The sequence below is a fragment of the Anolis carolinensis genome, chromosome 2, assembly GCF_035594765.1.
Source record: "Anolis carolinensis isolate JA03-04 chromosome 2, rAnoCar3.1.pri, whole genome shotgun sequence".
Lineage (NCBI taxonomy): Eukaryota > Metazoa > Chordata > Lepidosauria > Squamata > Dactyloidae > Anolis > Anolis carolinensis.
Window position 1 is genome coordinate 276277110 of NC_085842.1, and position 13177 is coordinate 276290286.

Genomic DNA, 13177 nt, shown 5'->3' on the forward strand with positions numbered 1-13177 from the left:
ACTGAAATGAACATTTACTGTTATTTTTAGGGCATGTTACTATCAATCCTTTGAAACACATGAACTCTGGGCTAGTGTCCCTCTAAAAACAATAAAATCCTAGAAGAGCTGTCATGATGGTTCACATTAAAAAGAAAACAACTCCGCAAACCTGTATAACCTGTTTTATACTACCATTTTGTTTTCTATAAACTAGTTATTGTAGCATGAAGTGTTTTCTGCAGATTCATATATGGGCATGTGCATTCATGTGACACTAGATTAATTCAATTGAAATCCTATACATTTTGCTTACTGAATTCAACTTCCTTCTGAATAGACAAACTACACAATGTCTTTATATAGTTTATATCTCCAATTAATTTCAGCCAGCACAGGTAAACAACTATAAAAACAACTATAGCACCATAGACACCCATCAATTGTGCAATTATATAGATCTTTTATTGAACAACCTTTGAAAAAAATTAAGCTATGTACTTTTTTAAAAATGATAAAGGTTTTGATATTGACCAGAGTAAGATTCATGATGCTTAAATTTGACTGCCTTGGTATTTCCCAGATTAGTAATGAAACTTTATTTATTGGCAAGTACAGTAGACTCTCACTTATCCAACATAAACGGGCCGGCAGAACATTCGATAAGCGAATATGTTGGATAATAAGGAGGGTTTAAGGAAAAGCCTATTAAACATCAAATTAGGTTATGATTTTACAAATGAAGCACCAAAACATCATGTTATACAACAAATTTGACAGAAAAAGTAGTTCAATATGCAGTAATTCTACATAGTAATTACTGTATTTACGAATTTAGTACCAAAGTATCACGATGTATTGAAAACATTGACTACAAAAATGCGTTGGATAATCCAGAACGTTGGATAAGTGAGACTCTACTGTACCAAAATATTACATGGCATTAGTATCCTGGGCTGCTCTTTCGCTTTATTTACTGTCAAAGTTCATCTTATCCCAAGTATTGGGGTACTTCTTGTTGTTATGGCACTTCAATCAAAGTTTTTCTTGGCAAGATTTATTCAGAGGGTTGCCTTTGCTTTCCTCTGAAGCAAAGGGAGTGTGACTACTGGGTCTCCATGGTTGAGCAGGAATTGGAACTACTCTTCCAAAAATTCTTGCCAAATTACCACGCCAGATGTCAAAGAAAGGCATGAACAATCATAACACTTTTATTTAAAAAACTTTCCCTTTAGTTATCATTTAAAATTGGTGCCCCCGGATACATTTAATTTTTGGATTACAATTATACCAGATAGATCCTTAATGTGTGAAATCCACATTATTTCAATTAAATTTAAGCATTAAGGATATGAAAAAGCAAAAATAGCATTCCCGTACCATGTATTTTCTTTATAATTTTTGGACTTCTGCACATGGCTGCATGAAAATAGAAAAACAGCTACCTCTTGTGGCAGCAAGCTGAAAGCCACAGGATGAGCATCTTGCCTATAAATGCATTTGACTTTTAAAAATAAAATTCCCAGAAATCCTAGCCAGCACACCTTGCAATCTGAATCTGTAACTTTCACAAGCTCTGCCAAAGGAGGACTAAAAAGGGGTCCTGTATGAGTGTGTAGAAGACAGAATTTCAGAAATTGCTTATTAACTGGCTGTTTATTAACAGGCAACACCTTCTGAAATTACCACTTCCCCACCATTAAAACAGATGATGGGACCTTCCCTCCATCCCAGCTACCATATGTGGCCTTAGGGAGTGCATCTACACTGTAGTATTAATACCACTTTAACTGCCATGACTCAATACTAATACGCCACTCTAATTGCCATGGCTCAATGCTAGAGAATCATGGGAGCTGTAGTCTGGTGAGTCACTAGCCCTCTTTGGCAGAGAAGGCTGAAGACCTTGCAAATCTACAACTTCCATGATTCCACAGCATTGAGCCACGGCAAGTGGTATCAAACTACATTAATTCTAGTGTAGATGTGCCCAGAGAGAGGAGGCAGTCACTGAAGTTCCCCTTTTCCTTTGTGCCAAATCCCTGCGCATGAGACATGATGGCCATGTATATATATGTGAGGGGAAGTCATAGGGAGAAGGGAGCAAGCTTGTTTTCTGCTGCCTTGGAGACTAGGATGCAATGGAACAATGGCTGCAAACTACAGGAAAGAAAATTCCACCTGAACATTAGGAAGAACTTCCTGTGAGAGCTATTCAGCAGTGGAACTCTCTGCCCCGGAGTGTGGTGGAGGCTGCTTCTTTGGAGACGTTCAAACAGAGGCTGGATGGCCATCTGTCGGGGGTACTTTGAATGCAATTTACCTGCTTCTTGGCAGGGGGTTGAACTTGATGGCCCACGGTGTCTCCAATTCTCTCATCCTATGATGTAGTGGAAGTTCTTGGAAGATGGCTGTGAGTTTTTATTAATGTGTGGAGGTTGGTGCACAGTCAATCAACAGTCTTCACAGAGTGTGGGTCCCAACCAGTGGCGTGGTAGTGGCTTCTCAATTTGTTGCAGCTTTCTTCCGCCTTCACAGCCATTGTAACATGTACCATGTTATCTTCCACCTGATCCGCCATTGAGGTCTTCGGATTGTGCTTGGTCTAGAACCTGCCCTGTGCCCCCCTCCCCCTGGGAGTCCATGACCCTGGTGGTTACATCTGCAGGTTCATTGTAGCAGGCAAGTCCCCTCACCACAACAAGGTGACAATCCATCGAGGGGGACAGACCACTTACATACTACATGTGGTCTGAGCCTCGCCACATGCATAACGGAGGGCCTTCTTACAGCGACACCAGAGCAACTTGAAGTGGCCAAAGAAAATTTGGTATAATGCCAAGTTTTTAAATGTGGGTTTTTAATACAATATAACAGTATTCTCAATTTGTTTCTGACATGTTCAGTGGTTCTCAGCCTGGGGTCCCAATGTTTTTGGCCTACAACTCCCAGAAATTCCAGCCAGTTTACCAGCTGTTAGGATTTCTGGGAGTTGAAGGCCAAAAAACATCTGGGGATCCACAGGTTAAGAACCACTGCGTTAAATAGTTATGGTACTACATAAATACATGACAATCAAATGATAACAATAAGTGTAGGGCAGGCATAGGCAAACTTGGGTCCTCCTTCCAGATGTTTTGGACTTCAACTCCCACAATTCTTAACAGCCTCAGATCCTTTCCTTTCACCCCCTCAGCCAGGAAAGGGCCTGAGGCTGTTCGGAATTAGGGGAGCTGAAGTCCAAAACCCCTGGAGGGAGGGCCCAGGTTTGCCCATGCCTGGTGTAGGGGCCTCTGTAACTTTCGATCGGGCTTTCCTGAAGTTGCTGGAATTTGTACGAGGAAACCAGAACATTACCCACAGGAGTGGCGTTTGTACATATAAACCAGGAGTCCTTCTACCGTAGAAGTAAGTACCGTAACATTTCCTCGTGGATTTTCCCGACCTCTCGCTTCATTTGTACAGCACTCCTTGTAAATGGGCTGGAAAAGGGAGGGGGATGGGGAAGAAGCGCCTAGAAAGAAGCTTTGAAGATTGCCCTCATAGACTCGCCTCGCTTTCGCTTTCACTCCCGGGGCCTGGAGGGAGAAGCGGCAGCTAAAGACGGCCTCTCGACGGTCCCGAACAGGTAAAAGGGGGCCTTCTCAGGCGCGTTGAAGCGACCTTCCGAGGTAGAAGGGCAGCAAAGGGGGAGTCATAATACGCTGAGAGGGGGGAGAGCGGCGTGGAAAAGCCAGGCTCATGGTTGCGGCCTACTTCTTCCCCGCCCTCCGCGCGACCGATGGGATTTCCAAACTGCGCATGCGCCCGCTGCTAGCACGCGCCCTCAGAAGACTGTAGTCCAGGCCTCCTCAAACTGCAGCCCTCCAGCTCTTTGGGCCTCCAACTCCCAGAATCCCTCGCAGGCTTTTGCAATGGCCAGGAATTGTGGGAGTTGGAGGCCCAGAAGACTGGAGGGCCTCAGTTTGAGGATGCCTGGTGTTTTCAATCATAATATAATTTTGACACAACTCCCATAGCGTAGTTTCTTAAGGTGTTTAGCCCTCTCTGGCCCGGAGGGCAGGTACCCCAGCAAACTACAACTCCCCAGGATTCCCTAGCACAGTGATTCTCAACCTGTGGGTCCCCAGGTGTTTTGGCCTACAACTCCCAGAAATCCCAGCCAGTTTACAAGCTGTTAGGATTTCCGGGAGTTGAAGGCCAAAACATCTGGTGACCCACAAGTAGAGACTGGATGGCCACCTGTCAGGGTGCTTTGAATGTGATTTTCCTGCTTCTTGACAGGGGGTTGGACTGGATGGCCCACGAGGTCTCTTCCAACTCTATGATTCTAGGTTGAGAACCACTGCCCTAGTATTACATATGTTATATGCATTATATATGTTTGTTATTATGGTCAAAAAAAGAACAAAGGTCAAAATAGGAACATGACATGCATGTAGGTATTAGGAAACATTGTCAAAAGCAGAGTTAAAAATCAGTATTGAATGTGATAGCTAAAACAGTATTAAACTTTTATATAAACCACAGATTACCTATTACAATGCAGTCTGAGCACAGCCACATGCACAATGGAGGAACTTATTACAGCAACACCAGAGGCACTCCAAGTGGCCATTATACATTTAGTATAATGCCAAGTTTTAAAAAACTTTGTTTGTGTCTTTAAATACATTACAACTTGTAATAATAATAATAATTTTATTTTTGTACCCCGCCACCATCTCCCCAGAGGGACTCGGGGCGGCTTACAGATATAAAACCAGCATACAATAATATCAAATACAAAAACACACAAATAAATTTAAAAGGCATTAAAAAATCACAATCATTATAAAACACTTGAGAAACACAGCAATAAAAACATAAAATGAGCTGGGCAAAGTGCATTGAGTGGAACTTGTAAACTTGTAAAGTAGGACAGAAGTTTCATTTAGCCTTCTGCACCTTCTGGCCAGACTTTGTGACCTTGCCAGCACCAGCTGCTTTCTTGTCAACTTGTACCCTCGGTTCGCTTCTGACACAATAAATACATTTATATACTTAAATGACAATGTTAAAAAATAAAATCAGCATTAAAACCTAAGACTTTGACAGCATCTTGTGCTGACAAGCTATTACTTTGGCAGTAATTTTTGGGATGCTGGTCAGCCTGAAAGTAATCAACATAAAACCTTACAGATCTCTCTTTTAAACTTTCTTGGGGCCCTTCCAGACAGGCCCTGTATCCCAGGATCTGGGAACAAATACATTTTTCCAAGAGAGAAATTCCTCAAAAGCTTTGACTTTTCCAAAATCCTCCATGAGGCTAAGTGATTAAAAAAACTTGTGGATGGGGAGAGAAGCTAGTTCAAAAAATGTGCTCAGGTGTCAGAGCATATCTCAGAGTCAGTATATTTAATCCTTATGTTTTTCTTTATTAGATTTGCTACACCATATGAACCTGGCACTCACCCTAGTTTCAAGATCAGAAATCTGCCTTGAAGACAATGATGATATTCTTGCTATGCATTTTCAACATTGTATCTGTATTTGGCTCTGATCAGCACAGTGGAAAACCATATTCAATTACTGGAAATGGAAGCAGTCCATTTCCTTGGAACAAAATGAGGCTTCCCGAGCATGTCCTTCCAGTTCATTATGATCTTCTTATTCATCCAAATCTCACCACTCTGACGTTTACTGGATTGGCCAAAATAGAGATTAATATTACCCAAGAAACCAGTTCAATCATCTTGCACAGCAAATACCTCCAGATCACCAAAGCTGTCATCGAAGAAGCCAAAGAAAATATCCGTACTGATAAACCAGTGACAGTTTTAGAATATCCACCATTTGAGCAGATTGCACTGATTGTAACTAAACCATTGCATCTTGGCAACTACATTGTTAGTATTGAGTATTCTGCAAATTTGTCTGACAGTTTTCATGGTTTCTACAAAAGCACATACAGAACTCCTGAAGGGGAAGTAAGGTAGGTTAATCCTCTTATAGAGTAATGTTTGAAACATTCTCCTCCCCTGTTGTTGTATTTGGATGTTTTTACATTTGGATTTATATGGATCTTTCATATCCTCTTACTTGATATATTGTTTAATGTATTTGCGCTGTTACTTTTGTAACGTTGTGAGCCGCCCCGAGTCCCCACGGGGAGATGGTGGTGGGGTATAAATAAAGTTTTATTATTATTATTATTATTATTATTATTATTATTATTATTGATGTCTGCTTAAGAAATCTGTTTTCTGAGGTTTTATATGCTTTTTATATAATAGGAAAAGATTGAGGATTCATCTATACTGTAGAATTAATGCAGTTTGGCAGCACTTTAACTATCATGGCTCAATGCTATGGAATCATGGGAATTGTAGTTTGACAATGTCTTTAGCCTTCTCTGCCAAAGAGTTTAGGGCATCACTAAACTAGAAATCCCAGGATTCAGTAGCATTCAGCTACGGAAATTAAAGTGATGTAAAACTGCAATAATTCTACAGTGTAGGCACACCCTGAGATGAAGCTTTCCCATTTGATTTCACTGATTAAAAAAGGTGTTGTATATTGAGCTACAAATATATTACCTTTTGTAGTTTTTGTGAGAAGGAGATACACAAGTTTTATGCTCATCTGTGCCTATTCATAATGTCCTGAGGTCCTTCCAAATTTCAGGAAACTACTCCCCTGTTCCTGTGGAAGGAAAGAAGCTTTGATCCTTCCATCTTCTACCTTTGAAATTAAAGAGCAAAGAAGTATGGAGTCCTATAAAATTGTCTGTTTTTCTATGCATTTTCCCACCAAGAATTCTATAGGTAATATCTTTATATGTACTCCCAAGCAGAGGAGTTAGAGATGGAGGATTATGGTGAAAGAAATACAAACATTAATCCAATGTTAGAACTGCTTCAAGATATAAATTCTATAAAAGGCAGCTTGAAGTAACACCTAAAACTAAAGTTGCGGTTCTGTGCGCTTTTATGGCAAAAAAGGTGCATTAAGCACAGTGTGGGATTTATTTCTAAGGCAATATGGAAAGAATTGCACTATTAATATTTTTAGCACGTAAACTGATTTTAATTGCCTTTCATCAAGTTAAATCTCCATTAATTAACACTCTTAGCATGCTTCTCTGTATATGACTAAGAGTTCAAGTAGTGTAAGCAAAACAGGTGTGAATGACAAGTGTAAATATATTATTTTTCTTCATTCCAGGGTGCTTGCATCAACCCAGTTTGAACCAACAGCTGCTCGTAAAGCTTTCCCTTGCTTTGATGAACCTGCATTCAAAGCAAAATTTTCTGTTAAGATCCGAAGAGAACCCAGACATTTTGCACTCTCTAATATGCCTTTAGTATGTATCTATTCTTTGTATTTTGAACTGTCTAGTTGTGGGATGGAAAATAAAGAGGAAAATATACACAGTACTCACTGTTAAAAAGCCTATTCTAAGAGTTTATGCATTTGTTGTATGCATCTTTGTGCTCACATAGCGAATTATTAAATCCAATGCATTGATGTCTTGAAAAAATGCAAGAAAGATTATGAATGCTGAGTTAGTAGTATTAACAGTAGGGGGCAGTTGTCTTCTGATATGCTACAGTACTTTTAAGCCTGGGGATCATTTCCATTAAAGTCAATAGGCATGGTAGACATCAAATGTCTCTGGCTATTGTTTTGCAACTATTAAAAAGAGGACGTAGCACTTAACTACTGTCGAGATGGTAAAGTATATTTCCCTGTGTAAAAAATGATAAACATACTTTTAAGATAAAGATGAATAGAATTTTTAACTTTTTTTTAGGTGAAATCTGTTAACCTTAAGGAATGGCTCATCGAAGACCACTTTCAGACCAGCATAAAGATGAGCACTTATCTTGTGGCCTTTATTGTGTCAGATTTTAAATCTGTTTCCAAGATTACCACTCGAGGAGTTAAGGTAAAGTTTTCATATCAGCTTTCATGTATCTTGATATTAAAAATACAAGTGGTCACACTTCCTTTTTAAAAAGTATACCTTGAGTTAAAAAAACCATTATATAATTTTTAAATAGTTCCCTAAGCAAAATATTAGAGTTGCAGTGGTAGTTCTAAAGATATTAAGATATTTGTTTTGTTTGTGAAATTGTGTGCAATAGTATGCTAGCAGTAGTTCTTCATTTTTTGAACTGCTGAAATAAAATGTTTTCTTTCCTGAGAGTAAATCCTATACTCTAGGTTAATTATGACATATCCTATATACTCGTGTATAAGTATTTTAGTGGAAAAAATCTACCCAAAAAACCTGAATCAACTTATTCACATCTAAGTGTGATACTGTACATTAACTCTTATTTTTTAAAGGAAACCATCCTCTTCTCTGAATAGAGTAATAAAAGGCAAGAGCTTAGTCCAGCCTAGGAAAACCTAAAAAAAGCACCAAGCCCCCTCTACTCTATCCACTATGGTGCGACTTCTGGCCTTTTTGAATGCCTGAGTGAGGAAATGGCAATGGTGGCCAGAGGTGGCTGGCTTCTAGAGGTGGTATTGGTGTTTCCCCCCCTTTGCAGAATGATCCTCAACTTATCTATGAGTCATATCAAAATCCATAATTCTAGCACCCAAAACTGCTCTTACACGGTAAGCTTATACATGGGTATATATTGAAGAACGTGATGCCTCAGGAGACCAGACTCACTGCAGCATCTGCTGCTTCCCTGCACTATTTTAACAGAGAGGCTGGAACAAGGTTTATACAGTAAGCCAATATTGACAATGGCATAGGGCAGCTGCAGAGGTGGTGCTAAGCTCCTCCAGTTGCCCACTTCTGCCATGCGAAGAAGTTACTCCATCTTTTACCCACAAACACACAACTGACATGCTCCCTCCCATAGATTCAAATGTACAGTATTCTATTCATTTGAATCTGCAATGGGTTGATTCTGTGAATTGTGAGCCCGCAAATAAGATGGGCCCACCATATCGGCTTGGTTTTGTTTTCATTTTAGAGAGAAGCTGACAAATTGTATGTACCTCAGTGCTATTCAAAGTGGTGGTCACTGCATCAAATAACCTGTGAAGCACCAATCTCCATCTTTTTACAGTTGCATTCACAATGTACTGATGTTTGTTTGTGTTTAGGTTTCAGTATATACTGTACCACACAAGATCAACCAAGCAGATTATGCCTTGGATGCAGCAGTGAAGCTCTTAGAGTTCTTTGAGGAATATTTTAGCATTCCATATCCTTTACCTAAACAAGGTACCTGTACTTATTATTCTGAAACATCCTAAGAAAAACAAGTACATTAGTCAAACAGTCATTTTGCAAACTGGATCAAAATTTTGACTAATATTCCATGGCATTTACTTTCAAAAGTCATGCAAAACTGTTTACCTTTTTAATAGCTAGGATAGTGTGTAGTATAAATTAGCTTTTTCTTAATGTCCAAAACTTTTTTCTCATTTATTTGAAACTATTTATTGTGCTCTGAAACATTATTTCAAAATATTCAATGACTCTTGTTTTTTCTCAGAAAGGTCAACTTCCATTTTTAATATATTTTTATTTGTATTATCAGTAAACATGTTTACTAATAATACAATGATGCAAGAAGATAAATTAAATGTTCTTGGGATGGACTGAGGAGCAATCAATCATGATTGGGTTCTTCTTTCATGCTATCCCTGACTGGCAGTAGTCCACGGGTTCATTTTCAGGTTTTTTTTAATTGAACTCATACATTATTATTATTAAATATAATGTTGTATATAAATGAAACTTAAGTGTTTACTAACATTGAACTATAGTAAAACTAACACTGAGTTGGTAGTTGACTATAGTACATTTCATTCTTTTTTCTATCCTCTATAGTATAGTTAGCAAATTTTAGCAGCAGACTGATGCTATTTTTATTTTAAAAATGAGAACAATGAGGGCAAAAACAAAGTGTTTGCAAATTCCTAGAATAAACCCACTTTTTGTTTTACATGTGTGCTTTCTATGTGCAGTTGTGAATTAAATCAAGCTTGTTTTTTTAAGGTTGAATTTTATTTAAAATTATTTCCTCGCAGACCTAGCAGCTATTCCTGATTTTCAGTCTGGTGCAATGGAGAATTGGGGATTGACTACATACAGGGAAACTGCTTTGTTATATGATCCTGAAAAATCCATAGCATCAAGTAAACTTGGAATTACTTTGACTATAGCCCATGAGCTTGCTCACCAAGTAAGTTATGGTTGACTTTTGCTGTTTGCAGCATGAAGAAACATAATGCATTTTATCCTTTGGCTGCCAAATTCTTCAAACCCAAAATAATATATTAGAATAAACTATCAGTATCTGTTAAAACTTGTCTCTTTATTTAGATTTTTCCTGATGGACAGTTCTGCCCATTTTAAGAATTGTGCCTTCAGATTTTGATTGTCAGTGTTTTTAGTTATGATTAATATTTTGAATGTTAATGTATGTTTTGGCTCTTTTAAAAATGTTTTACAATCGAGTCTCACTTATCCAAGCTAAACGGGCCGGCAGAACCTTGGATAAGTGAATATCTTGGATAATAAAGAGGGATTAAGGAAGAGCCTATTAAACATCAAATTAGGTTATGATTTTACAAATTAAGCACCAAAACATCATGTTATTCAACAAATTTGACAGAAAAAGTAGTTCAGTACGCAGTAATGTTATGTTGTAATTACTGTATTTACGAATTTAGCACCAAAATATCATGATATATTGAAAACATTGACTACAAAAATGGCTTGGATAATCCAAAATCTTGGATAAGCGAGTCTTGGGTAAGTGAGACTCTACTGTACTTATTTTTATTGAACACTTTAAGATACCATTTCATATATAGTACAAAATAAGGTAACTAAGTAAAAAATAAAAAAATCTGCCACATTGTATTTTCTAATTCCTGAGTGATGAAAGCTGTATCTGTGGTGAGGCTCTATTTCTTCATCATTATAATAGGAGAAGCACTGATATAATGGGTTCTTAGTTTGGCAATTCAGATATAGGCCATTTGGGCATTTAAATGTTTTGTTTAGTAAATATAAGGCATATAAAAATGTTAAGCCAGATCTTGCTTGGTTCACCAAAGCGTCTGTTGCCATGGGGATTGCAAATCCACTTTTGACTTTATAGTCAGTCCACCTTCAAATACTCTGAGTTGGATGGGGGTTCTCCCAGTGCTAAATTCTGGAGGTTCTAACTCCAGGAGACCTTCTGTTCAACAAAAAGCAGATGCAAAAGGAGCAGCAGTAACATCAAGAGTGGATTCTTTGCCCTTCGAGTGGCAGATCCATCAACTACCCTTGGTCATGTTTTGTTTAAGATACTAGACACATTCCCAATTCAGAATTTTCTACAAACCTCACATACTTATTTATCTCTCTCAAATCACAGACATTATTTTCAAGAACTGGGAATGGAGGAGTTTTGAATTTGATAATGGGCAGGTTACTACGAGGGTTGAATGAAAAGTAATGCCTCCACCTTCGTTACTTGGGTTTGGATGGGAATATTTTAATAAATCACAGGCAGAAATAATCCTTAGAATGTGCTCTTTAACTACCACTATTCACTTTTCCACATAATCACCAGACAATTTGATACATTTCTGCCAATGATGAACAAGTTTTCTGAATCTGGCAAGGAAGAAGTCGACACTCTGTTTCCACAACCAGCGTCTCACAGTTTTCTCAACAGAAGCATAATGATGTCCCCGCAGTTCTTTCATTATCAGGAACAGATGGAAGTCAGACAGTGCTAAATCTGGACTGTGTGGAGGATGCCGTATGGTGGTGAGATCCAGTCTCTGAAGTTCTGCTGTGGTGGCATGTGACGTGTGTGTGGTCTGCAGGAAAACATTTCCCTTTTCCTTTTGGACCCTTGTTAGCCATTGTTTCAAAGTTCATAGCGTTGTGATGTAACGCTCTGAATTTATTGTTCCTCCACGTTCAAGGAAATCAACATGGATAACACCATCTGCATCCCCAAACACTATTACCATGATTTTTCCAGCTGAGTGCTGTGTCTTGAATTTCTTTTTCTGGGGCGAGTGTTTGTGTCGATATTCCATAGACTGACGCTTTGTCGCCGAGTCATAATGATGTAGCCACATTTCGTCTCCTGTCACAATTGAATGGAGAAACGCAAGAGGAGTTCCTGGCAAATTTCAAGGCTGTGCGCTTTCATTTCAGGCGTCAGCATCCTGGGTATCCATTGTGCACAGATCTTCCGATAGCCAAGCAAAGCAATAATGTGACCCACATGTTCTTGTGAAATGCCGATTATGCTTGAAATTTCTCTCTGCATGATACGACGATTGTCCTGAATCAATCTGTCAATCTTTTGCTTGTGAAACTCGGTGGTTGCTGTCACAGAGAATCTCCTTTGGAGTGACATCTTCTGCTGTTAAGAATTCAATGACTACACGTTGCTTAAGTCGCATTGACCGACCGTCTGCACAGAGTTCCATACCTCGCACTTTAACAACACAACCGTTCAATGCTAAGGCTTCCCACCAAATGGAACTGTAGAGGAGAGTCTACTGAACAAGCCAGTACCTGCTGCATACCAGTACTGCCATCTGTTGAGGCTTTACGAAGGTGGAGGCATTACTTTTCATTCAACCCTCATATTTGCAGCTTAGTATTTACAAATTTTCGAAATAAAGCCTGCCAACCGGTAGCTGTATTCTTGAGTTCATGTTAATTTCATAGCCAAAGCTTAATAGCTGTCCAGTGGTGTGAAAGAGTTAACTTGTATTAGTGACCTCATTGAGTAGGTTTTGGATTCCATTTGTAGTTTGAGTCTGGGAAAAGATATGAAGACTCTAAATCAACTTGGGAAATTAATCTTTCTCTGTTGCTAACTTGCTTATGCCATCCTCATATCTGTTGTAGGGAGGCAGGACATTTGTTCATTTTTATTTTCTTGGTTTGCTTTTGCATTGTTAAATGCTTAGGAGCCCATCTTCTATGGGTTCACTTTGAGGGATGCACTCCAGGTCAAGGGCTCTTGATATATCTAGTGGTAAAAATTTTGATTGTTGGCTAAGTTTATAATTTGTTTTGAGGACCCATTTCTACCATTGGCTGTGGGGGAATACTGAATCCTATCAGTGAAAAGTCTGGTATGCTTCTCTCTGAGTCATTTACAACCAATAAAGCTCATACTATAGAAATACGTGTGTCAATGGTTGGCACTAGAAGAAC

At 38.8% G+C, this 13177-nt stretch overlaps 1 protein-coding gene across 2 annotated transcripts in view; it reads left to right on the forward strand.

The window, feature by feature from the left end:
• The first annotated feature begins 3205 nt into the window (after nt 1–3205).
• erap1 (endoplasmic reticulum aminopeptidase 1) overlaps nt 3206–13177 on the forward strand; it is a 37658-nt gene continuing 27686 nt past the window's right edge. Inside the window, exons 1-6 of one of the 2 annotated variants that reach the window (XM_062972240.1) lie at nt 3206–3387; nt 5403–5953; nt 7186–7324; nt 7775–7909; nt 9091–9211; nt 10024–10178. In XM_062972240.1, the coding sequence (XP_062828310.1) occupies nt 5469–5953; nt 7186–7324; nt 7775–7909; nt 9091–9211; nt 10024–10178 (1035 nt within the window). In that variant the 5' untranslated portion in view covers nt 3206–3387; nt 5403–5468. Of the gene's footprint in view, nt 3388–3453; nt 3608–5402; nt 5954–7185; nt 7325–7774; nt 7910–9090; nt 9212–10023; nt 10179–13177 lie in introns of those variants that run through there. The other variant, XM_008103068.3, reaches the window with a different exon arrangement.